The following is a 26403-nucleotide window of genomic DNA, read 5'->3' on the forward strand; positions in this document are numbered from 1 at the left end:
ACACAAGTCAGATTTAACACAAAAAGCCACATCAAAACCCAGCCTTTGGAACTTGGCTAACTGAGCCACAGTTAAAAATGACCACTTAGCAACAAAGCTTACAAAAAAAAAAAACCTCCAGAAGATAGGACATATGCTTTGAAAATTCCAGTTTTAGGAGCACTTTTCCACTTCCAAAAAAATCAGCCAAATGAGGAAAAAAAAAGCAACCCTTCTCTAAGACAAAAATTTAGGTTTAAGTTGCAGTGCATGACCAAGTAATGGGCAAGCCCCACTTTTTTTTTTACCCCTATTTATCAAAATATGCTAACTTCTGATTGCACACGTGTTATTTTGAAGAAATTACTGAAAATTTTCATCACCAATTGTACAACTTCTTTATACAAAACCAAAACAACAAAAAGAAAAAAAAAGGAGAGTTGCTAATATTGTATATACATGATTCAAGGAGACTCTGTGAAAAAGATGCTCTCAGGCAGCTATTTTGAGCTTGTAAAACGTGATTTTGATGAACGCAGTAAAGTTCGCTTGCATTTACAGAATTCTTCCTTGTAGAGGATTCACAGCAGGTGCACAAGTGGATCTTACAACTTGCTCCTTTACAGCTTTAGACCAGCGAGACATGGACAGTGTTAAAACCCAGGACGTGGCTTAGCGTGACAGGAGTTCAGTTTTTATCTGGCAGTCAGATGAGGAGCCCAGAAGAAAAAAAAAAAAAAAAAAGGCAAATGCAGTTTGCTCTTCAGCACCCGTAGGGGCTATTTTAGAGCAGCATCAGACATTTGGCATGTGCTAGGAGAAAGGAAGGAAATCACTGAGGAAAAAAAAATGGTGACTGCAACTCGAGGGAGAGGGTTAGGAAAGCCTTGTGGTTTGTCAGTCCCTTCCTTAGGGAGGGCAAAGCCTCCTTGGCACATGCCCCAGCCAGAGCCTGAAGAGAGGGTATGAGGAAGGCCATACACTGATACTTGGGACCTTCACCACAGTGCTAAAAATACATGGAAAAGGAAAATGTTCAGGGTTTCGTGCTGTTGGGGGGTTTTTGTTGGGTTTTTTTTTCCTTTTTTTTTCCTAGTGGAATAAAATCTGAATACCAGAATTCACTGAGAATCTATATACACCACATTTTAGTTAAACACACACCAATCTTAAAGTCAAGATTGACTATTTTTGCATTTGTAAAATGGCTAGAGCTGGGCTAAATTTCAGCCTTACAGGAGACTTTGGATAAGATCAGAGTTTTCTGTGTGTTCCTCCTCAAATTGATGTGGAAGAAAACACCACAGTGCCAAGAACATCTCGGTAACAGCAACGCACGAGAGAGATTCTTCTAATATTAAAACCTGTGTCCTGGAAATAGATCTGAGAATCTAGCCACAGCCCTGAACCATAACACAAACTTCAACTGAAGAGAGTTTATTCGTTTTATTCTCACTACAAGTTAAACCACCTACAATATCACTTAATATATTGCCATTGTTACTCTGTAAAGGTGTGATATAAAATGCTGTAAGACCCGGTACCTTTTCAATTTATATAAACACAGTGAACTTCATTACTGTACATGTACTCTGCAACTACAGCTTAGCTGTAAATCCCCCACACACAATGGTATGGACATTAACCCCTCTATCCCCATTAAACTGTACATCAAGACAATACAAATTTACTGTCCCCACCCACCCCTTACAAAAAAATAATACTCTAAAAGCAACCTACTGCAACTTTTAATTAAGACGATTACATATATTTTAGACCAATTGCTTTAAAGCAAGAAGGCAGTATAAACCTTCTAGGAAAATTTTTATAAAAGAGGTTAAGAAATATAAGACAATTTATACATTTAAAAACTTACAATAAATAAGAGATGCAGGCATTTTTGAATACTAGATACTATAATCCAATACAAGAACATCTTGATGTTCTGAAGCCATAGGTTGAAAATTATTGTTCCTCACATTTCTTCTCATCTCCATGCTTTGAATATTCATTAACCATGACTGGGTACTATGGCTCATTACTCTTCACAAATACTGTGGCTGGGGAAAAAATGGTTAATTTTGCTACTAAAAATGTTATAATACACTTTCTGATCATCATTCTAAAGCGTCCCCCATAGTCAATGACTCAAAGACAGCAGGGCCCACGGGCACCCCTCTCACAAGTCAAAACAATATTTGCTGGAAGTAACAAGATTCATACCCCATCACAAACGACTTGCACTGAGAAGAATTAACTTAGTCCTGCAGTGAAATATCCCTTTTCCTCATTTTTGTCTTGCAAAATTCAGATGAAGATCACAGCATATTCATGATAAAGTTATACAACTGATTCAGCACCACAAAATGAATAGGGAGACACGACCGTCTGTCCTGGGTTGCAGGATCACAGGTTAGCCAGGAGAGTGCATTGTACTGTTCCAGAACAAACCTGAAAGGCAAACAAGGTTCCGTCAAGCCAACAGATTTTTCCACCAGGCTTTCACAGCCCTAGTTTGCCATAATCCCATTTCTCTGGCATTAAAAACATCAAGTAGTTTTGCCAACATTCTGAAATAACATGCCTTCAGAATTGCTACAAACCTAAACTTTCTCTATTCTAATTGTCTATGCTTAATGAATGTCCAGAGGTTCTCATATGAAAAAAAAAAGGCAGAAAAAAAAATCTGATGTTTTCTCAACGAGTGTCCTCTCTAGACTCATACTTCAGCATTTCCACACGATTATTGTGCAAGATTCTGGCTTAGTTGCAACTATCTTCCACTCATGGAAGCATCATCATATGTGTTACACCCCAAACTTTCTTCTAGCTTCAGGAACTCCTTGTCCTTCAAATATTTTCAGTTGTAATCAATAATGATTAGCTAAAGAAGGGCCTAGAGATGTTTGTTTGCACTCTTGTGTGATAAAGCCTTCTTTTAAACACTCAAAGCACAGCAATTTATATTGTCTGTGATGTACTAAGGATAGCAACAACTCAAAGAAAAAGCCCACAGCAAGAAAAACAAACAAGCAGCAGTACTGAAATTGAAATGCATGGTGCTGTTTGCAAGTGATCAATCGTCAATACCTGAGCACATCAGAAGTTTGATTAGAATCAAGCGGATGGGAGTGTTTACTGTGGAGTAGCTCGTCTGATTGCACTGAAGGCACGTGGAGGTGCAAAGAGGCCTAAGGAGAGAAGGGAGACACCAGCAGTTACTGCCTGACTCAGCTCACCTGTACCTCACAGTCACCTTCCATTCTCTAACACATGAACCAAACCAAATCTTACCCTTAGGCCATCAACAGGTTCAGGAATTATCAGAATATAAAGGAAGTGCACACACATCTCTGCTAAAAGCACAGTGCCAGTAGTATCATATGTTTTAAGATTATTTTTTGTAATCCCTCTGCTACATAAAGCGATTATTAGACAAAGCAACCCCAGTGGCCCAAGATTCCAGTATCACACAGACTTGGAAGTTCAGTTGCTTTCCATAAGGCTGCTCTATTTTCGTTCCATCTATAGAGCTGATTAGGGTAAATAAGAAATCTTCTGTTCAAAAAAAGTCTTTTAGTAAAGCCACAGCTGAGCTTAGGCCAATACGAACTGCTAATCCAGACACAAATAAGGCAGCAGAAGATCTATCTGCACTACTGGAGAATAAAGCATAGTGTAAAAGATGCTAATTTCAGTCAAAAGTGAATAATGTTAATGCAGAAAGTTTCACTGTACCCTAATGTATAGCCTTAAACGTGCCAAGCATGCCTCGATTGTGCCATAAAAAGATAAGGGGATCAGACATTATCCAGACAGATGACACAATGGCTATCACTTGGCACCAGCCAACAGGAAAGCCAAGCTTTTGTGCTGTGTGCCATACATAAAGAGATTTACTTATTAGAGTTTTTTTACCCCGTGTAAATGAGATGTTATATTACACTTGTGCACTTCCTTCCCTAGCACTGACTCCCATTGGACTCAGGCATTAAGCAGGGATCTGTCTAGAAACTCAACCTGTTTTAACACAGCACAAAGCCAGAACCACAACAGGGTCCAGACTACTGCAAAAAACCACCAGAAGATCATTATTCTCTTAAAAAGGAGAATATAAAAAGCCAAAGCTCATACACTTCAATCCTGACCTCTCCTGATGCAGAAGCAGTCACATTCCATAACACATGCCCTGAATTTCTTCTGGATATCACAGTTCTGCTAGCTCAGATCCCAGCTCAACGCACAGCTTTATGGCCAGAAAGATGGCTGCACAGCCAGATGAAGTTACAGTACCTTAAGAAACAAGGGACACTGATTTTGTGCTTGAGGACACGCTGACCAAAACCAGTCAGGCAATGGACCTGCTTTGGCAGTTGACACAAAATAACCAAGGGCCAGTGGCTGCTGCAGTATATTTGTTACTTCATCGTGGGATTCCGTTGAAAGCAATCGATCTGTACCTTGACCCTGCAAAACAAAAGGCAATGCTTTAATGTGAGGAGACCACAAACCTCACAGAAATTATCTGTCTCTCTAACAACACAAAGCATTTTAAAATATCCAAGCACTGTAGACAATCCAATATCCAACCAACTCAAAACATTTCATAGGAAACTTTTATTCCACAGAAGGAAATTAGCAGGTAGAGAAAAAAGCAAACCACACCACACACAGAGCTCCCTTTAGTCAGAGTTACCTTGCCCATGTCACCTCCGTGGGGGTAGTGGGAGCCTGGAGAATGTACAGGGGATCCAGTAGGGGATGCAGGAAGGATATTTATAATGTCAGGGTCAAGATCATCTCCAGTGTCTAACAAGTCAAAGATTCCCATTCCGTCTGCTCCATCTTGAAAAAGAACAAGACCAGTGAATTTGTACAGTTTTCTTAGGTACAGGATACAACCCCACATTCTGAAATCAAGTGATTTTCCACAGACATCTTGTGGTTTGCAAGACTAGACTGTTTAGTCTAATTACAGGGGGAGTGATGAGGGTTTTTTGGATTGGTTTGTTTCCAAAGCAAGAATAAATTCAGGCTACTAACCATTGTTTGTGTTAAAGGCCAGATCCAAGTTTTCAGTGGTATAAGTTGACGATGCTACTTGCACAGATGCAGATGTGGGAAACACCAGAATGTGAGTGCAGGATGTGTCCTGTGGGGTGTTCAGCTGAGATGTCTGCATGTTCAGAGTGGTGCTGCGTCCAAACACAGAGCCGGTGGATACAGAATCTTTGGGAGAGAAATCAAGTCACTGGCCTTAGTTCTGCTAAATCCAAGCTATTGCTTCTCTTGTCAAATAAACCATGAACAAAAGAGAGAGCTTCTCAAATACCTGGCATAATAATGAAGGACCCCTGTGGTTCCATTGCCACCAAACAAGCACTGAGAATGCTAGGAGAGTCTGCAGCAGAGATACCACACATTCTGCACATATCTTTTAGTCTCTTACTGAGGGACTGAAGGTTTCGGCGACTCAGCAAACAACTCCAGTCTGAGGAGATAAGGACAGAGGTTTGCCTAGAATAGTGCCTGCTGCAGAACAGATATTTCATATGCAAGTGTGTGGTGCAAACTTCACGTGTGTTACATATCAAATACACAAAGGAATGCTGAAATTACTTAGGCTTTCTTCTAGACACAGGGATGCTTTAGATTACTGAGAAATGAAAGCTTCAGATCGAGTTTGAGACTCACAGAGTGTTAACATTACCTTTTAATTCTCCGTGTCCTATTCTTCCTAAACGGCCTATTACAACTCTCCATGGCAAAGAGCTCATCTGCACAAGTCCCAGGCACCATTCCCAGAGTTTCTGAAGACCAAGTCTGCGGGCAGAGCCTTTTTTCCTGCGAGCTCTAGAATTAAGAAAGAAAGGAAAACAAAACTAGAACTCACCAAGTTCTTGACAGGACCAAAGAATGCTGGGATCACAGCACAGGAACTGAAACTTTGGGTTATTTCTGGGGGGTTTTGCATTGGGTTTAGGTGGAGTTTTTGGTTTAGGGGTTTTTTTTGGGTCTTTGTTGGTTGTTGGGGTTTTTTTGGTTGCTAGGGTTTTTTTTTAATTTGATTTTGGGGTTATTTTTGTTTGGGCTTTGGTTGGTTTGGTTTTGGTGTTGTTTTGGGGGTTGGATTTTTTTTTTTTTTTAATTCATCACATTCTAATATGGTCATCAAAAGCTAGCAAGTATATGTGAGGAGTATGACCACACATACAAAAATCTGAAACACATATCTGAAAGCAAATAACGCCCTTCTAGAAATTAAGTTTGAAATAATGATACAGAAATAATACAAACAATATCCATTTGCTTCAGCTGGTTTCATAACCCAGTGAGCCTGCAAAAGTCAAGAGTTATTCTTACAGCATCATAAACTAATTCTTCAGGAGAAGGAAAGAAGATCTGTAGGCTAAAACCAAATTTAACAGTTTAGCTCTTACCTGTTTGGTACATCAATGTTAATTATGCACGTTTCTAACTGTTCTCCATAGAGGTCTGTACAGGATGCAAGAAGCCATCTTTGATCATGAGACAAACAGTAGCCTACAAAGAGCACGTTGTACTTCTGGCCAGCTTCTCCAAAAGTCTCTCCTAATTCTGTTTGCTTGTCCTTTACAGGAGCCAGTATGAAGGGAGGGGTGTACAGTCGAATACACTCAGGTCTCTATAAAGATGACAGAGCAGACAATGAAGCTCTGGGAAGCAATTCCCCTTAAGAACCCTGGTTAGTTAAGGTGAAAGAAAACCAGTGATTTATGAACCACGGACAGCCCTGTGCATTTGCACAGTCATGTTACCAATACTTACATCAGGGCTTTTTAGGGCAGTTTCCATGGCTAAACCTGGGCCAAAGCCAGTTAAAGTTTTCACATTGGTGGAAGTCGGAAGAGGTCTCCGACACTGAGTAAAAGCTGAAAATGCCAAAGATTTTAAATGCTGAGTGTAAATCTGCCGGTCTTCATGTTTCACAGGCTGTAGAAGGTACTGACATGGGACGATCTAGAAGAGATTACAGAGAGAACATCACTAAATGGCTTTTGAGATACTATTTGGGTGTTGCTACTAGAATTTTACTTTGCAATCAAATTTCTCTGGTTCTTGGATACCTCCTACCACTTCTTTCAAATCTATGTAGGACTTCACTTACTCTCTGTGAAATTTTCTTCAGAGAAAAAAAAGAATTTGTTTAAAAGAGAATATTAATGATTCCTCCAAAAAACTGCCTCTGTTAACTGGTTGTGCAGTTACTGCTGACATGACAGCTGGGTGTCTATCAGGAAGGAGCATAGTCTGAAGTCCAGCAGGGTCATTCCACTGTATAGATTGCAGTGATGGAACTAGCAGCTTTCACTCAGTATTGGAGTGGGCAACTTCATTTTCTCTGGCGAGTTTGGCATCTACTACAGAATTAGGCTTTGGTTAATAACACCCTAACTGCTCTAAAAACTATCATCTAAATGATTTAGCAGTTGTAGTAACATTTAATAAGTAACACATACCACACAGTGTGTGCGTAACACGTACCATGTGCAGAATATGTGGGTGAGCTTTAGAAAGCAAATGCAACCTTCACCTCAAGGGCATTATCCCCTCCAAAACACAGCCACAGAGACTTTGTCCGGCCTGTTTCTGTCAACCTTGACTCACCTGCACAGAAATTATGTTCTTGATGTTAGGAGGAAGGACCTGAACCATCTCCAGGAAGCAGCGCAGAAGGCCAAGTGTCCATAAACTGGAGGAGCTGCTGTTCTCATCCTTTTTTTCATATGTAAAAGGATCAATTATGTAAACTACAATTGCAGGTGGATAGGTGATAGCATGGGAATCTCCATCTGTGGGGACTCCAACTTTATCACGATCCATAGTGCTGGAAATGAAATTTCAAAACCAGTTACAAGAAGCCAAGATTGATAACAATTCATTTTTTACTTTGAAAGTAACTGCCTAATATCAATGTGAAAGAGCTTTGCATCATCTGTGGTGTAAGAAACTCTCTTTTCATAGCACTTCTGTAGGTGAGCTTATCAGTTGCTCAGTGTCACTTGTTTCTTCTTTAGCCTTCTCTACTCCAGAAGCTCAACAGCACAGAGTTCTAATCCTTCCACTGGTGAACAAACATTTCTACAAGGTCAGTCAGTAAGAGCTATCTTTACTACTATAATGCTGATAACAGAAAACAGAACTTCGAGATGGTGCCAGTTATCTGTTCCCTCCCCCCTAAAATACAGAAGTGAGTAGTTTGGCAAATTTTCTCTCTACAGAGAGAGAAGAAAAGAGAAAGTTTATTTTTGTACCACAGCACACACAGAGATGCAGTTAGAACTGCAGTGAATGCTGAAACTAGTAAGTTCAGCTCCACCAGGAATGAACTCTCATTCTCCCTGAAAAGCAGCCTGATTACTAGGAAAAAAACACAGGATTTTTGCTGAGGGGACAAGAGAAGCATTAACAGGTTCACATTAGTTAAGCTGAAGTGTTTGGTTTTTGCCCAAACAAGATCTGACTTTGCATCTCATTACCTTTCAGAAACCTCTGGATGGGGCTGTGCTGGTGCTGAAGCAGCATCTCCAGACATCCCTGCTGTTTGCAGTGTTGGCTGTTGCTGCTGTCCTCCTGTTTGCCCATTTTGGACTGTTGCAGCCTGAGTGGGCAGGGAGGCAGAAGTGGTATTGTTCATACTGCTAAAAGATGGAAAGGAGGAAGGCTTGCTTGTTGGTATCCCACTGCCCATGTTGGCAGAAGAGGACGATGGAGCAGTGGTGGTCAATGTCGAATTGACTGTAGTAGCTGAAGACATGGCACTGTTTGATGTCACTGTCACAGTACTACTGGTGGAAGCTGCAGGAGCAGAGGATGGAGTGTTGGGATTCCCAGCATTGGCTGTCACTGAGGGCAGAGCAGAGGCCAGCTGGCTGGAGGGAGGGACCAGATTTGTTTGGGAAAGTAAAGAATTGTCCAAAGGCTGAGAAGCAAGATAGGGACCTAAAAATCAGAAAGAAAGTAATCAGCATGCATTGTTGATTGAAACTAGAAAACTGCAGAAACAAGACAATGAATAAATACAGTCATAGAATCATTCAGACTGGAAAAGACCTCATGATCATCAAGTCCAACCATTAACACAGCACTGCCAGGTCACCACTAAACCATGTCCCTCAGCACCACATCTACAAGGTTTTTGAACGCATCCAGGGAAAGTGATGTCACCATTTCCCTGATTTCTTTTCCTTTACTGCAGTGGAACAATTTTATGAAATAAGGGGGGGAAAAAAAACAACAACAACAAAACAAAAAAACCCACTCCAAACAAAAAACCTACACAGACACCACAAAGCAAACACCAAACCAAATTTCATACCCAGCTCGTATCGGCAAACTTGAGCATACAGTTTGAGTTTGGAAAATGCTTCGTTGTTGGCATTAGCTGTCTGGGAGAACCATTCTGTGACCAACTTCTCAGAAAGTTTCTTTGAAGCAGTAGGTCCAACTCTCATGATCCCATCAGGTAATAACTTACAGATAGGTCTGTGCTGACCAAGCCTGCACGACTGCAAAGAAGGTAAAATAGAACATGTAAGATAAGGAATTTATGAGCCTTGAAAACTATTAAAAAAAAATCACAGAAATTAACAGATAGGACAGAAAACTCAGAGTTTAGCTAGGATATACCCAACTAGCATTTAGTTAGGATATTCCAAACTATCACTTTAATTCTAGACTGCTACACCAGTATGAAACATTCTCTAATGATTTTATAATTTATCTGCGGGTTTTCCTAGAAGTAAGAAAAACAAGTTGATACATCAGCCTCTGTAATCTCAAATCATAACGCAAGCCATAGGTGCATTTGATTGATTAACTGCAGCTAAACCAATTGCAGTGGCAATGCAGAGTTTCACCACTGTGTGGCGTTTAGCAGAAAAAGACTCCAAGCAGCTATTGCTAAAAGGACTGGTGAGCAGCAAGAACGTTAGCCAAACGCCTGTTCCTAAAATCCTCCCTAGCAGCTTCCTGAGACAGCATTCTCTGCAAGTGTCTACACCACCCGAGACAAGCCTGATAAGAGTTATGAGTAAGTATAAGAAACAATCTTTTGAAAACCCATTTCACTGCTAACTGCCATAAATAACGTACCTCATATATTGCAGTCAGATCCCTAAAGAAGCTTTTTGCTCCATTCAGCAGAGCCTCGTTCTCAGGGCACACCACAACATAAGCAACATCTCTTTGAGAGCCGTAAGGTTCCAACATCAGCCTCTCCCAATACGGCAACGCAAATGGAGACAGCACCAGAAAATCATAATCATAGCCCAACAAAAATGTTGGGATTGGCAGTGGTTCCGGGGACTCATCAGTTCCTGGAAAAGCAAAACAAGTTTTCCAATATATTAAGCATAAAGGTTAAAATTAACACCCTGCTTCTAGGAAACACCAAAAACAAACAAACAAACAAACGCCACGAGAGTTCCCAGCATCTAACAGGAAATAGCACTGAGCAAAAATGGAAGAGCTCTCATTGGAACAAAAACAAATGAAAATCCTGCAGGTATGATCCAACCCTCTGCACAACAGCATCAGCTCATTATTTCTGTGTGAAAGCTCGCAGGACCTCCAGAAGTTCCACTGCTGTTTCATGTTTCTGTTGGTACACTGACAATCAGGAATCAGGTCCAGGAAGCCTTGCCCAGAGATTGGTCAAGAGGAAGGGGAAGAACTAAAAATAGTTTAAGCAGGTAAAGGACCTGCTTAGGTCCTGTAAAGGACCACAAAAAGAAAAACAAAACAACCTTAAAAGCATGCATTTACAAGTACCTTAACAGTATAATTACCATGTTCCAAATATAGCTACAAAAGATCTGCTGGTGAAAGGTCACTTTTCTACACAGTGGTAAATCAATCTCATATGCTAATGAAGTCAGCTGAAATCTTGAGTGCACAGAATTTACCTTGGATCTCTGTACACGTGCACCACATGTTGGCCACTCCAAATATTTATCATAGACAACACACTGGATAACCTCAGATCTTCCATATAGTTCTGCAACTACTGAGCAATAAATCACAGTTTTTCAAGCATTTCAAAGCTAGCATTTTTTAACGAGACTGTTTTAAGAGTAATTAATGTGGAGTCATTCTTCTGAGTAAAAACAGAGTGATTACTGTTTTGAACATCAAATCCATCTCTGCAATTTCAGTCCCTCACTCAGAGCAGTGCCAGGTGTCTACAAAGAGTGCAACTGAGGCTGTTAATTTTAAACACTCATCTTTAACCCATTTGCTGTTTAAAGGAATAGAAACGGTTGCTGTTTTGCTGAAGAGAAGAATCCTCCCCTGTCTAACAGCTCTGGTTAGTTAAAAGAAAGGTCAAATGATGTTTCGAATTCCAGCAGGCTGAACAGCATCCAGAGCCTGAGGTTTGGTGGCGGGAACAAGCAGAAGTTAACAGAGAGGAGCCCCCGCAACAGTTACCGTAAGAGCCTCTGCCTGCCATCTTGTGGAACTGCTGCCAGGTGAGGGGCCCCTGGACACCCCAGGACCGGACCGTTCGCTTCTTCTGAATTGCATCCTGAAGAACTGGCTGAAGCGAGAGGAGCATCCGAAGGATGTCCTGGGAACACTGCATGCTCACATCCACAACTGAAAGGGCAAAAACACATTGTCAGGGTCTACTGCAACAACGGGATCCGAGAAAGCCCTCCACAAACAAGCCAGAATCCTGAACACCTCGATTTTAAACAATCTCTTCTGAAATGTACATGCAGGCCACGACAGAGGTTAAGCACACAGAAAGAGTTCTCTCACTTACAACAAACAGATTTTTCTTTTCTTGCCTGTAGAGTTTTTACCCCTTTACCAACTGATGACTTAAACCGAGGGAGGGGGAAAATAACATTTAAAAATAAAATCCAAAGAAGTAGCAGAGCCCTTAAATACAGGATTTTCTCTCCAGATAAAGGAAGCTGGGCAGACTGCCACCCAGTGCTCACTCCACAGAAGTCAAACAGTCGCAGCCCATTTCATCAGCGTGCCACCACTATGCCATTTAATGCTGTAGAGGGTTTTTACTCTTAAAGGTGACAAAATTTGGAATCATTGTGGAGCCTTCTGTTTAAGAGTATCTTTATATCCTATTATCTTAAATACCAAGGTCATAGCAACACTGAGTTTTCTCCTGGGTGTCTGAAAACATTGATTTTGCTGTAGCCTGGGCTTTTAAACTTAATTCCCCCAACACAGGCACCTCACTGTGTTTTCCTGATAGTCCTCCTCATCCTCATTAACAACTATGAATTGCAGCTCCCTGCTATCAAAGTTTTGCATTTCACTGCTCACCCTGCTAGAGTTGCTACTTGGAAAGCCTTACTGAGAGGGGACGCATGCAAATACACACAATAAAGGCATTCCATGAGACTGTATATCATTAGTCAGGCCCTAGAAGGAAAAACCCAAAGATCTCTGGCAGATCCAACATGCCATCAAGGCTACAATAATGCTTTATTTGCCACACATGCCATTAAACTATCACCTCCCCCTTAAAGAAGGGGGGGGAGGGAAACACACCAATTGAATCATAAATCCTGTTCAATTCTCCCACAGTAGCCTTGACAATAGTCACCATTTGAACCACCTACACTTCCTGTGTACACTCATTCCACAGAGCCTCTGTAGATGCAGTCATCAGAAGCTGCTCTACAGGAATTAGCCTAATGAAGTGCTATGGACACTTAGTCTGGTCTTACAACACACCTCAAATTTATGTTAGGAATTTATAACTCATAGTAGCCAAGGCCTACACTCTGCTTGGTGTGTGGTACCAGCATAGAATGCAAAAGGAATGGTTATTCTGAGCACAGAGAAGTCAATGCAAGCATGCAGGTAGAAAAAGCCTCAAGCATCTGAAAAATCACAAAAACCAAACCTTTCCAAAAAATTCACAGGTGGACAAGGAGAAAATGATCAGTTTTCAATAGTTACCATTTCTTTTCGACCAGTGGTGCAAGCAAGTAGTTTTCACAAGTGCTTCATCAACTTTCCCTCCTGACATATTGTCCATGAACTGCCGTCCATGTTCCAAGGCTAAGTAGCAGTCATTGCAACAATCCCTTTCTTCCACGCGTACCGGGTTGCTAACTGCACCAACTTTGGGAATGGAATCTTGATCTGCTGCTCCAAACGGTGAGAACAAGTTGGTGCATTGATCCTGCAGCAACAGTATTAACTCATCAGGCAGCTTCTCGGGTTCTTTCAGTCCTCCACTGCCATGTTCAATAGAAATAGCTCTGAGAGCTTCAAAGCGTTTTTCTGCTTCTTTGCCGCACTCTGTATTTCGTCCCAGGATATCCAACTCATCTTCAAGAAACAGTCCAGAACTGTTGCCAAATTTTCTATTCATAACAGCACTGAAACCACAGGTACACCTATACTGGGCCTCTTGTGTTGGATCAGGAATGTAAACCCCAACATCAGCACCTTTGATGTTCATATTGCAAACACATATGCAGCAGCTGTCAAAGTTGCAGTCTTTGAAGAGGTTCATGACAGATTCCGAGAGGATGAGATTCACATACAGGCTGTGTGCCTCAGGAATGGAAGGCACGGTTGCAGGTTCAACGGAATTCAGCGGCCTGCACGTCGATGGGGTGGAAGCTGGGGAGTATAAATCAGAGTTCTCATATTTGACTGAACCCTGGGCGCTTGCTGGCCCACCAGCTCCACGAGGTGTTCGAGGAGTCCTTGGTGTTCGAGGAGTTGGGAAACGAGGAGTGGAAGGAGAAGGGAGAATTCCAGCTCCACCGTTACTGGGAGGTGCACTGCTTGGTGGCATCCCGAACGGAGTATGAGTTTGTGGTGTGTATGCAGGGCCGTACTCTTGATCCATAGTGCTTCCATCACTAACAGCAGCCACAAGGAGAAGGAAATACTTTAAATACACAACATACTGGTTTTGAAGTTTAAGACTCTAATTTCTAAAGAATGACCTTCCTAATTAATATTTGCCTTTTCAAACCAGCCTTTCATAATCCACAGTGAGATTTTCATTCCCTAAGGAACTTCAAGAGCATTTGTTCTAAATGACTTTGCAGGACTCCCACTGACAGCACTGTTAAAGAATCTTTCCCCACCTCCTTTCCTCTTTTCCTTTGCACAAAGCTTCCAGGGAACAAGAGTGGTCAGAATAAATTACAAAGTCTGAAAGGACACCTTTTGTCTTCATGTTTTATTTACATGTAGTGTTGGAACACACCAAGGAAATACAGCAGGGCTGTCAATGGCAGATTCAGCTGGATCCAGGAGGAAAGCATCACCTGGAAACGTTTAACATTTTCTTTCCTAAGCAGCTGAGTATCTCTCCAAAGACCTATAAGGCTAATGACACCTGGAAACATGCTGCTTAGGAATGACCTTAACAGAAGCAACATATTTACTGCAAGGTTTAACATTCATATCATTCTATGAATAAATACACAGCCTCCTTGTTGCCTAATCCATTTATAGCAGCTACTAATGCAGAAGAGAAAGAGGACTCAATCTTTTCTTCAAGAACTGCCAGCAAGACCATCACCACCAAATGCAGCCTACAGAAATGCTTACTGCAGTACTACTGTTACCAGGCAATGTCACACTGGGCACAGCTTCCAGTCAAGGGAAATGTTTTCCTAGTCCCAGTACAGCTGAGCTTATTGCTACTTATGAAAAGAATTTAAGAAACAGAAGCACCACCTACTAAGCCGTTGCAGTACCTACAACACCACCGCAGAAGCAAAGTCCCAAGTTTACATTTATCTTGATTGTTACCACCTTCATTACTTATTAAAACTGGACTTGCACCATTAAGCTTCCCCAAGAAGCCTTTAAATGAGACAATGAATAAAACGTATGCACAGTTAAGAAGCTATTTGAGAAGACAGTCTTGTACAGTAAGGTTTAATAGTAAGGATTTTTTTAAAGGCCCTTGCCAATTGTATAAACAGTGTGTTTTTATAAATACTTCTCATTACAAATTTATAAATAACTAAAATTTAGGGGCACTTCCTATAACTGACCACTTTATATAGCTTAACAATTTGTGGCACAGGTCATACCCATCTTTGATGAATGGCATGGCAGGTCCCGGAGGAAGTAAATCCAATTTTCCCACAGCCCAGCTCTGGCGATAAATGCATTCTTCTGGCAGTTTGATGGGAGGAAGACACTGACTGGGAAGTGTCTTCAGTGGTGCAAACATGGAACATCCCACTAAAGCTTGACAGTTCTCAGGTTTATACACGTAAGAATAATCCTGGAAGCCAGACATGGTAAAGCATTAACACGTAAGTTAGTTCACTTCAGCAATTAAAATGCTTCTCAAGAAAAATGTGACTAAGCCACAGTAGTTCTGTAATATTCAATCCTGATACAGCTGCAAAACAAAGTTAGAGTTATACACACACCATTCACAGCCATGACTCTCCAAAAAGCAGTACACAACACAAACCAAACAATGAACTACAACTGCTGAAATGCATTCCTTCAGCTTCCTAATGATTCATTACTCCTGAAGTAGTAAAATAGCATATACTACTTATTAGAGCATGTATTACCTACTCCAGTATAACACAGGACACAAGGTAGAAGTTGTAGTTAATTTCCCACAGTTCCTATTCAGGACTAAGTATTAAAAACTGAGCAATAATAACTAGAAACATTTATCAGGGCTATCAAGCACTACCTACCTTTATTTCAGCAGGTTTGGGGCTGCAGAAACCCTCATCTACTTCAATTCTGAACTGAGCTCCCACATTAGAGCTATTCCCTTCAAGTACTGTTCCTCCAAGTGTAGTGTCCATGCTGCCATATTCCTTATTATTCATGTTCATTGGAGAAAAGCCCATAATATGTTGTTCCAGTGAAGGTGGAGTTGGATACATTTTATGGAGATCTGCAGTGCCTAATGTCAGATTAGAAACAGGCTTTTAGAGCTGAAAACATTCTGAAGCATTTCCTTTGTTTTAAAATTTCAGTAGGGCAAATGAAGCATAGGTTTCCAAACTCCCCCAACATATTAGCAAACGTTTAGAGCTAGTATTCTGTTTAGAAAGAACAAATAAAGCTTACTTATGCATGACAGTGGGTCGAGATTTCCTGCTTTTGCCTCTTTGCAGTTGGATTTGTCATCAGCACCATTCACTGTTCTTTTAGATCCAGGCTACAAAAGAAGCGTTGTAATAAAAATCACTTCAGATATGAAAAGACAGGTTCAGGTTTGCTGCTAACAGGAAATTTCATGTGCAGGGAACAGACAAAGCTGAGACACTGCATGGTATTTAGAAAAATTAAAATAAACCAGAAGGCAAATGCTAGCAACTGGGGTTACATGTGTCCTCTCTTAACACTTGTAACTCAAGGAATGCTCTCCCATCAAGTCATGACACTACTAAAATGAAAGACCACCTACAAAACAACTCTCAGCCTGTTAGCAGACACTAAAAATGGCTGCCCACAGTCTAGCAGAAAAAAAACATACATGTTCCCAAAACCATGCTAACGTTACTGATGTTACCACTGAGAAACACAAATCCTGGAACAAGAGGTGCTGTTGAAATTAAAAGAATGAGAGATATTTTACAGTGTTTAGTCAGTGCTAAAGTATATAGAAAATAAGTCTTCAGGTTTAAGAGCAAATACACTTGCTTTATGTAATAATGACCTTTGATGGCTATTAAGATCCTTCAGCCCTTACTCAGCTACAGCTCCCATTAAAGTTGATGGGCATTTTGTCTGGGTAAGGGGATTTAGGATTAAGGATGAAGCAAAGTACAGTTCAGAAAAGACAACTGATTACAAACAGTATTGAAATAGAAACTAGAAAGATAATGGATTCAGAGCTATCAGACACTGCAAGAGAAGCTGTTCCAAGAGAATAGCTGCTGCAATGAAGCAGCTTATTTGGCAGAATGTCCCCGTGTTTAATGCCTCTTCTCTTTCAGGAGCTATTTGTTTTGCTCCAGTATTACCTTTCTTGACTAGTTAAACAGAACCTAGCCATAGGAAAAGAAGCACTTGTTCCACCATGCAATCTGTAGAATTACAGCTGAAGGTATGTTCAGGAAGGATATAATGTCTGGAGAGTGAGGATACAAGACCAAAAGCCTGTTTGTATCCAAACTACGATCGTATGACTCAACCAGAACAGCTCGTCTGCCACACAGGAGCCACAGCACTTGCTCATGCACTTGTTTTGCAACCTCTCCAACAAATGCAAAAAACCTCCAACCCAAACCCACAAAACAACAGACTCCCTCCTTGCAGCTTTTTGTCTAGCAGCTGCCTCTACTTTTGTGCATCACTTACTGTTAGTTCATCTTCATCAGAATTGAAGAGATTGTCAAGGTCAGTGTAAGAGACCACCAAGTCTGTCTCATGGAACAGGCTGGTTGATGCAGTGCGAGCATGAGCAGCAATACGTTGGGCATCTAGAAAGAAAAGCCATTATTACAAAAACATTGGCAATATATATTCATTAAAACACTATTAGCACAACTGGGGAGGAAGAGGGAAGCAGCATAGTCTCAGTTCCCCTCAACTATCTTACAGATAGGTGAGGTCCCTTCAATTTTATAACATTTGGGCTTTATAGCAAACGCTTATGTGCAAGGTGCAACAAAGAAAACGTGTTGCCAGCCAGTTCCTAATCCTGAAGGCACAGGGAAATACAAACCACAAAGTATGAACATAGCAGCCTGGTAGAGTCTACTGACTATTCAAGGGATCACTAACACAGAACAATTTTTAAAAGTGGAAAAAAATAAGTCTCTTTACCTTGCTTGACAGAAGGACTGAACAGAGACATAGCATCCTCTCCTTCATGGGATAAAACAGTAACACTGGATGTCCCATCTTCGGCCTGGGAAAAAAGGTAGAAAAGATTGCTTTAATTAATTGTGGGAGGTGGGGACCTTTTTATCTCCCAGTGAGAATTCTTATACGTATCAGAAATATCAGGTTCTCATTAGCCTTCTAGCTCAGACAAGGTGTAGTCTGGGGGTCTGATTAGTGGTACTTGCTCAGGGAGCAGGAGGCTTGGTATACAACACCACACACCAGCACACTTCTGAATACACAGAGAAGGATTTGATTTATATTTGGTGACCAAAGAAAATTGGTTCAGTCACATTGCTGATTCCTTTACTCACCTTGTGTTTCTTCCCAGCTTCCCTCTCAATGTTCTGCCTGTCTTTTTTACTGTCAGGAAATAAAAATTCCACATCTCCATCAACAAAGGCATAAGGATCGATTTCAGGTTCCTGGTCAGCTTCCGTGGCTACTGCTGCTAGGTATTGGTTTTTACTCTGATACTGTTGCACCAGTTCATCTGAAACCTTTAAAGGTTTCCTACATTGCACCATTAACCTGAACAGAAGAAAAATAAAAATCACAGAATAAGATTCGTCATTTATTATGTGGAGGTACTTTTGCTATCACACAGCCTTTTACAAGAACAACTCCATCTTCCCACTTCCTTCCTTCCCACCCCAGCTTCAGAAAACTTTTTTGGGTAAAAGATTAAATCATTACTCATTTAATATAACCTCCTTACACCCATCAGATACAGCAGTGTGATTCATTCTGCCCATTTCTCCTCAAGCACTGTCAATTCAGATAAAGATTAGTAATTTACCCCTGGTCATAGCTGTCATTTAATATAAAAGTACAAACATATTAAACTACCTATATCCACTAAAAGAAACTCACCAGGTTGAAAAATTACCTATTGCCATTTTAAGAATCTAATTCCTGCACAATTAATTTGTTTAAATGTACCAAGCATGCCACCTGTGTCTAACCCAACAGACACCAACACTGTTGTACACAAAGCCTGGCTATCCAAAGAACCCAAGCGACAACCACTCCCAAAGCACACGAATGCCACTGCTCAGTGGTCAGTTATGTCACTTACATCAATACAAATGAAGCTTACAGCACACCAATATCTCATTTACTAATTGGAATAATAAAGACACATTTGCCTCTGTCAGCATTTTTCTTTGTTTAACATTTGGTGCCAAAAATGTGAGTCAACTGCACAGAAATTAAGTATCTGTATCAGGATTATTAGTTTCATGGATACAAGATTGCACCAGCAAAAAGAAATATTGGCAAGTAGAAAATTATCTTCTGATTATCAGCTCTACACATGCCCCTCTAATTTCTGCCTCCTAAATAAACTTTACTCTAATCTATCCAAATAGACAAAAGGCACCACATGAGGAAGGTATTCAGGAGTAGTTCAGGAGTCCGGTAAAACAATTTCTTCTTACTCAGGACCCCCTTTCTCCCAGACAGCAGTAAGAAGCATTTACAAAAGTCTCACGCATGAAATGAAAAAGGGACATTGAAAAGGTAAGATTACAGAGGGATATTTCAAGTCTAAACACAGTTCCAACCTGTCCTTTTCATTCTCGAGCCTCTATCCAGAAGGAAATGCTACCCTTTTGGACAGCAAAAGATTTAATAGGTCTCACAATTAGTAGGGCTTGGTTTTAACAGCCTGATGGAGACACTAACCTGGAGTTTAGAACAGACAGGCCTACATTTCTCCTCTGACAGGTCAGGAAGAAAAGCATCCTACAGAACAATTCAGAGAGCTCAGCCTTGAAATTCTGCATGCAAAAAGGCACAGTGATTCCTCAGAGTCGTCCTCACTGCCCTGGACATCCCTGTCAACTGTGTGATGTGAAAAAGGACATAGAAGCAGTTCTGCTGTCTCAAAAGCCTTCCTAGAAACAAGCTTTCCAAGGAAACACCTCACAGCCAACACCACTGTCAAATCCATCCGTGCTGGTCAACCACACTCAATAAAATCTTGTTTTAGCACGGCCACCACAACACAACTGCCCCAGACAACAGTGCAAGGGGTATGACTTTGTGGCTAGAACCATCAGCTTTATGTCTGCAGCAGCACTCAGTGAGTTTAGGATTTCCTCTTTCCTAAACCCTGCAAAAATTAACAGGAGAAAAAAAAAACAAGGACTTTCTAGGAACATGAAATTAAACACCAAGAAAAATACGTAGTTGTCAATAGCCAGATATTCTGAGGGGAAAATAAAATAAAATAAAATATGCTCAATAAGTTGTTAAATTGAACTAGGAGTCATAGAAGGAAAGATCATGTCTTGAATAAAAAAAGATTTTGAAACAGAGCACTATCTGCTTAGCTGAAATGAATTCAAGGCAAGAAAAGTACTAAAAATCCTACAAATGAACATCTTGAGAGCATGGAGCCATGCTCTAGCTAATGTAAACTCTGAAAGAGTGAGCACAAAAGATATGGCTAAGAAAATGTGTACAAGAACAGACCAACAGCTACAGCATATTTACTTCTCCTGACAGCTTTCCTACGCAGCAAAGGCAATGTGACTGCCATCAGTGGCTTTCCACTGCCAGAAACAAAACAGAACATCAACATAAAACTTCAGCCTTGTGAGTAGCTGCTTCAGCAATTCTGCCACAAACTGAGTACACTGACTCCTAATAAAAAGAGAAAAAACCCTCAATAATTTGATACTGGGCACATTAAGAGGCTCCTCTCACCTGATCAGGGCAAAAAACCCCTTTTTTTTTAATGAGGGGGAAAAAAAGAAATCAACAGCAAGTTGACAGAGGCAACACTGGGTGCATTTGAGAAGCATTTCTAAATCCCTCAGCTCAACCCTAAGCCATAGTTTGTCACCTCTTCATCCAGGTCCCAATCCCATTAAGTTCAGAGTGCTGCTAACAGCCCTGTCAGCACCTGTTGCTTCCCATTACCACCCTGTTCCTGCAGCATGTCCTCACACGGAAGTGTTGTAAAAGATGGATGACAGCAAAAATTTCCTGGGCAGCAGAGGAGACACAACCCAGAAGGCTAAGTGGGTTGGTTTTCAGGTTTTTGTTCTCATGGTTTGGTTGGATTTTTTTTGTTTGGTGGTGGTTTGGTAATTTTTTTTGGTGGTGATCTTGTTAGGGGGAATTTGCTTTAAGAGGTAAAGAAAATCCATGTTTACTCATTCTGCAGTAAAACAGAGCTCAAATATAATACTAAACCAACCAGTGTTAGTATTTTCATCCATAATTTATTAAAACTTAGTATAAAATTGTGACCAATTCCTTTATCCTGGCTGAAATAGATACCAATATTTTATAACTTGGCACGAGATAACACTAGCTTTCAGAAATAATGTCTTTAAGCTTGAGGAGGGCAGAATTAGGCTGAATATTACGAAGAAATTCTTTACAGTGAGACACTAGAACAGGTTGCCCATGGAGGTCGTGGATGCCCCCTCCCTGGAAGTATTCAAGGCCAGGCTGGAGGAGGCCTTAAGCAACTTGGTCTTGTATAAGGTGTCCCTGCTGATGGCAGGCAGTTGGAACTAGATAATCTTTAAAGGTCCCTTTCAACCTAAACCATTCTATGAATCTCTGAATAAAATCTGCCTATTCAACAAAAGTCTATTTTTAAGCAATTACAGACTACATATACTTTATATGGTATCCAATACATTTCCTGTAGCTCAAAAGGCTGAGGTTTTAACAAGGATCTAGTCTGTCTCAATATCTCTCCACGTTAGACAAGCTTTGTTTAATGAGTGAGGGTTTCCCACATGATCTGAGGTCCAAAAGCAGTCACAGTAAACACAGCAGACACCTGTTTTCTCTGAATGATAACCTGAAATCCTCACGTCCTTTGAACATCCCTGGAGAGACCAGTTTGTAACTTACTCTGAAGAGAAATTTCTGATGCTACAAACTAGTTGCAGCCTAAGTGAAAGGTAACATCTTCCAGGGAATCAGCTTAGTTTCCTCATTGTTCCCCATCAACCATTTAAATACATTTCTTCTGAAGAAAGACAAAAGCTAAATTGAGGTAGAAGAAGCTTTAGCAGGATGAGTCCGCAGCTGAGACCATGCATACTGTCTTCAAATAATAAAGAAAGCAAATATTGAAATGAGAAAGTTTGTGGGAGGATTTTTTTAGGAAAGAAGGAGCCAGGGGGAATTTGAAGTCCCAAATAGGCATAATTCAGCTACAGATTAATTTTGTAGTAGAAAGATGAACTTTGTTGCCATCTGCTAAATCAGAGTTGTAATGAGAAAAAGCTGCAAAGTTTTCCAACACATCTGACTGTGCTTCATGCTCACATTTCACAACTAGCATTTTCTTGTACACAGACAGCACAGTTATGCTCACACACAGCATTGCTGCTCAAGCTGACGAGAACCACATTATGCTTTATTGACAAGTTTACTTACACCAAGAAACTACTGCCTTTGGCCCTTCAGCTTCCTCACTTTCTCACATTATTACCATAGCATTAAGCACTACTTACTCTGTAACTGATGTTACATTTTCCTGTCCAGCAGGTATTACTGGATCATCTCTCAACTTGTCATTTGGAAGCTGAGGTGGTAAGAATTCCACATCCTTTTTCTTTGGAACTTTATAATACTTCCAAGTGGTATCAGCTTCATCTTCCTCCAAACTGACTGCAGTACCAACATACATTGTAGGCTCTATAACTTCAGGAAATTGAGCTGGAAAAGGCTGAGACAAGCCATCAAGTCTGTCTTCCATTGCTTTTGTGGGAACCAAGGGGTCTGGTGTTGGCATCTGGTAGAAATGTTGACTCTGAGGAGTAGAAGGAGCTTTAGCCACCCCTTCATCGACAACGTCACACGGGTGAGGACTAAGCGGTGGTGGCTGAGGTGAATTTGCCATTTCAGCACTATGCATCTGAGGAGTCTTTGCTACATCATTAGTTCGGATATTTGAAAACCTGACTTGACTGTCTGGTGCAGTCATCACCAGCCTCTGACTGGCTGAATCTGCCTCCATGGCAACATCATCACTGATAGATACACGATGATGAAAAGGAGTCAAAGGGCGTTTCTGTGGCTTATCCCCTTTGTCTTGCTTCTCATTTGTCTTGTGCTTTGGAGCTGCTTGCTGTTGTTGGCCCACAGGTGGTGCCTGCCCCTGTTGACCTGAATTTCTTGGTTTGAGATTTTTGTGCCTGCAGAATTAATATAGGAAAAAATACTTCACATTAATATTTCAAACATGTCTATCATGTTCTTTTTCACTAGATAAGACCCTGCTTCTAGGCCATTAAACAGCTGATCATAGTAGAAGACTGAAACTGTTACCATTATAAAGTGAAGCTGACTCTAACTTGAACTTCAATGGAACAACTTGAGTAGCACGGCAAGATTTTAGAACACCATTTAAAAACCTTGAAAAGCTATCCTATGAGCCAAACACACACAATCCCCATAACTGGAGACTATTTCATAACTGCTTTTAACAGAAATAGTCACATGAACATGCTGTCGCTTTTGACTTCTGCCAACACTGATGAATCAGTAGAACAACACAGGAATCGGTGAATGGCTTCTTAAATACAAGCCTCAATACTAACCAATAGTGCTGCCCCAAGTCTTTATGGGTTAAGGAGTGGAAAATTAACATCGAGTGTCTAGAAGCCAAGCTCAGTCCTACAAAAGCTATTTCAAAGCTTTTGTTGCTATTTACATACAAATTTAGCAGGCATGGGAAAAAAGAAAAGCTTGGTGGCTCGCCTGTATTAATACAGTTGGTTTTTTCCAGTGTAAATGCACTTGAACTTAAACATTTCATCTCAAAGTTCAAGATGCCAAGTTTCTAGACCATCTGACAGAATGAAAGCTGTGCAGTACCTTACTCTAGAATTAAATGTTTAGAATGAAGCTATTGCACTGCATGTACACCCTTATTCTTTGCCACTTTTCCATTAGGAAAGTTAAGAAGAATGCAACTTATATGGAAAACCAGGATTAGGCAGGAAACAAAAGGTGAGAGGTATCCAAATGCGTTTTGACTTGAGACATACATTTTTCACCACTTAGAATTCAAAATACAAAGGAAAAATAAGGGAGTTTAAGCCTTTTCAATTTCTCTTTAGACAACTGCATATTTATAACACACACCTCACCCAGTTAATTGGGTTTTTCCTCTTAACTAGTGCTATCATATCTAAATTCTCCTTTAAAAGAGTATTTCATCCTCCTCTGTCTCCCAGCTCCTCTCAGGACAAATATTCCCACAGAACTTCAACCAACCATTTCAATAAAGAAGGAAAAATTGCTGTTCTTTCAAAGTGCTACATCCCCCATATGTAGCAAAGGTTCTAATATTTATTGCCAGGTAATTGGTGTTTTAAACCTCTCCAACACTTCAGTCACCTAAAGATCAGGATTCTGCCATAAATACAGAAATGCAGAATTCACTGAAATCAGTGTTTCCTATTTGTTTTAAATAACTGTATTAACATCTATTAGCAATCAACTCACAGAAAAGCTTTTTCACATACAACAAACCCATGGAATGTCCTATTTCCCCAAAAGTAAAGCAGCTTTGTGGTTTGGGATTTTTTTCATATTCATCAAGGCACAATGCCACAAACGCCACAACTATTTTGCTGTTGATGAACAGTTTTCTACCTTCAAGGCTGATGTCACAGCCCTCTAGAACAAATTCCCAATTCCTAGCTAAGCAAGCATTCCCTTGTGTTGCAGCCTGAGAAAGTTGCCCATGAGATCATTTCTACCCATGCTAAGGAATTCCAGCCCCAGTCTGCACTGCCAGTAGGTCCACTCAGATGATTCACTGGAATAAAATCTCTGCATTATCTCACTGGGCAGAGTTTCAAGACCTACAATGACATTTAGGATACAAGATACAAATTTTGTTATAGCTTTCCTCCAAGCAGCTATTGCTTAATTACTCCTAAAGGAGTCATGAGGTGCTCTCTCCTGAGCACTTCAATCTCGATGTACACCGTTGGGCTGTGGGTTTGCCAAGTGTTGTACCTTGAACAATTGCAATTTGTCCTCTGCGTGGCTTCAACAAAATCCCAGGATGCTACCTTGTCAGCTGTCTCCTCGTCACACAAGCCATTTGATGTGGCAGAATACTTCCTCCTACAATTCAACAGCAGGAGAGTTACCTGGGCTCAACGTCTCTTCTTTCCTTGGCTTCTGTCAAACCTCAAGAGCAGTTTTGTGACACAGGATTCAGCAAAGAAATTACAAATACCCTTTTACTAAGGGAGTAAACTGAGAGCTAAACACACTAGTAGTCAGCAACAAATTCAGTTCTTTCAAATGTTTTATTACTAAGAGTAAAGCACTTTCTGCTCAAAGTCACAGCATCCTGACCAGATGCACTTTACTTTCCATAATGAACACACAGGATACCACACAGGATGAGTACCTACTTGTTCTGAGCTCGGTTCATGTTGCACTCTTGCCAGACTCTGTCCACCACTTGGTTGGCAAGCTTTCTAGGGATTTTGCCACCATGATGGCTGGTACTGTCAGAGATAAATCCATCAGAAACTGAAGAAAACTTCACCCATTTCTGGGCAGATTGAGCATCAACTGAAAAGCAGCACCAGAGGAAACAGTTTCAGGCAACGAGGTGATACACTCACAGCTACTATTCTTCCAATTCAAACACCACAGGCACTTCTTAGGAAGGAAAGTATCTTCTTCATGTTAAGAAATGAAAACAACTAGAAAATTCAGTTATAGCAGCTGATTACTATAATATGGCTCCCTCTCACAGAAAAAAAAAAAAAAAAAAAGCAGCACCATATGTGTTTATGATGTAACTGGGCTGGCTATTCTTCATCTTCCCTCAGTTCAGAGGCCACACAGTCTGGAATCTTAACTACAAAGAATGTTCCTTGGACTGTGAAAAAGGCTGAACACATCACCCTCCTCACTAGTGATGGAGATGCACAATGAGGTTTATAAAGCTATGCCATAATGCACAAATAAACACACATATATACAAAGAGAAAAACAAAACAACAAAACCCCAAACAAACAAAAGAGCCAAACCTGACCACAGAAATTTAAAACACTGAATAACAACTTCAGGTACAAGAGCAGTCCTCATTTCAGCAAGAGTGATGAAGTTAATTTTGCCCACAGCTAAACAACAAAAACTGTGTTTACTACAGCAGACTTATGACTAAAGAAATACGATTTTTGGTAACAAGTCAGTGGTACAGAGAACATCTGAACCCTTTTCAAACACTGCTAGATTTTAAAAAGCCATCAAAATGATTTCCACATGAAGAAGCTCATTTTATGATACCTGTTTGAACTTCCTCTGGGGATGTTGGTGGAGTCAGAGTTACTGAAGACATGGCAGGATCTCTTGTGGAAGCAGGCACTTGGTGGACACCCAAGCAAGTAGTTGAGCAGTGAGATGCCCCTACAGTACTAGGAGCAGGGATGTCTGTCTGAGGAACTAGGACGAAGCACGCTGGGTACACCATTCGTACCCCAGCTGGAAAAGAAAGCAAGCTGATTTTTACAGTTGTTAACCAAAAACTTACATTTAAAAGCATCAAGAAATGG

At 40.7% G+C, this 26403-nt stretch overlaps 1 protein-coding gene across 1 annotated transcript in view; it reads right to left on the minus strand.

Moving 5' to 3' along the window:
* Nucleotides 1-2228: 2228 nt before the first annotated feature.
* MED13 (mediator complex subunit 13) overlaps nt 2229-26403 on the minus strand; it is a 53453-nt gene continuing 29278 nt past the window's right edge. Inside the window, exons 6-30 of the mRNA XM_054394184.1 lie at nt 26138-26332; nt 25251-25413; nt 24844-24954; nt 22326-23009; nt 18153-18369; nt 17779-17863; nt 17311-17432; nt 16075-16165; nt 15693-15907; nt 15063-15259; nt 12955-13871; nt 11449-11616; nt 10114-10337; nt 9338-9527; nt 8499-8961; nt 7627-7846; nt 6787-6978; nt 6420-6643; nt 5690-5832; nt 5312-5470; nt 5023-5208; nt 4676-4824; nt 4273-4446; nt 3070-3170; nt 2229-2430 (exon numbers count right to left, since the gene is read on the minus strand). Of these exons, the coding sequence (XP_054250159.1) occupies nt 2298-2430; nt 3070-3170; nt 4273-4446; nt 4676-4824; nt 5023-5208; nt 5312-5470; nt 5690-5832; nt 6420-6643; nt 6787-6978; nt 7627-7846; nt 8499-8961; nt 9338-9527; nt 10114-10337; nt 11449-11616; nt 12955-13871; nt 15063-15259; nt 15693-15907; nt 16075-16165; nt 17311-17432; nt 17779-17863; nt 18153-18369; nt 22326-23009; nt 24844-24954; nt 25251-25413; nt 26138-26332 (5723 nt within the window). The 3' untranslated portion in view covers nt 2229-2297. The remainder of the gene's footprint in view (nt 2431-3069; nt 3171-4272; nt 4447-4675; nt 4825-5022; nt 5209-5311; nt 5471-5689; nt 5833-6419; nt 6644-6786; nt 6979-7626; nt 7847-8498; nt 8962-9337; nt 9528-10113; nt 10338-11448; nt 11617-12954; nt 13872-15062; nt 15260-15692; nt 15908-16074; nt 16166-17310; nt 17433-17778; nt 17864-18152; nt 18370-22325; nt 23010-24843; nt 24955-25250; nt 25414-26137; nt 26333-26403) is intronic.

The sequence above is a fragment of the Indicator indicator genome, chromosome 30 (genome assembly GCF_027791375.1).
Source record: "Indicator indicator isolate 239-I01 chromosome 30, UM_Iind_1.1, whole genome shotgun sequence".
In the NCBI taxonomy this organism is placed as follows: domain Eukaryota; kingdom Metazoa; phylum Chordata; class Aves; order Piciformes; family Indicatoridae; genus Indicator; species Indicator indicator.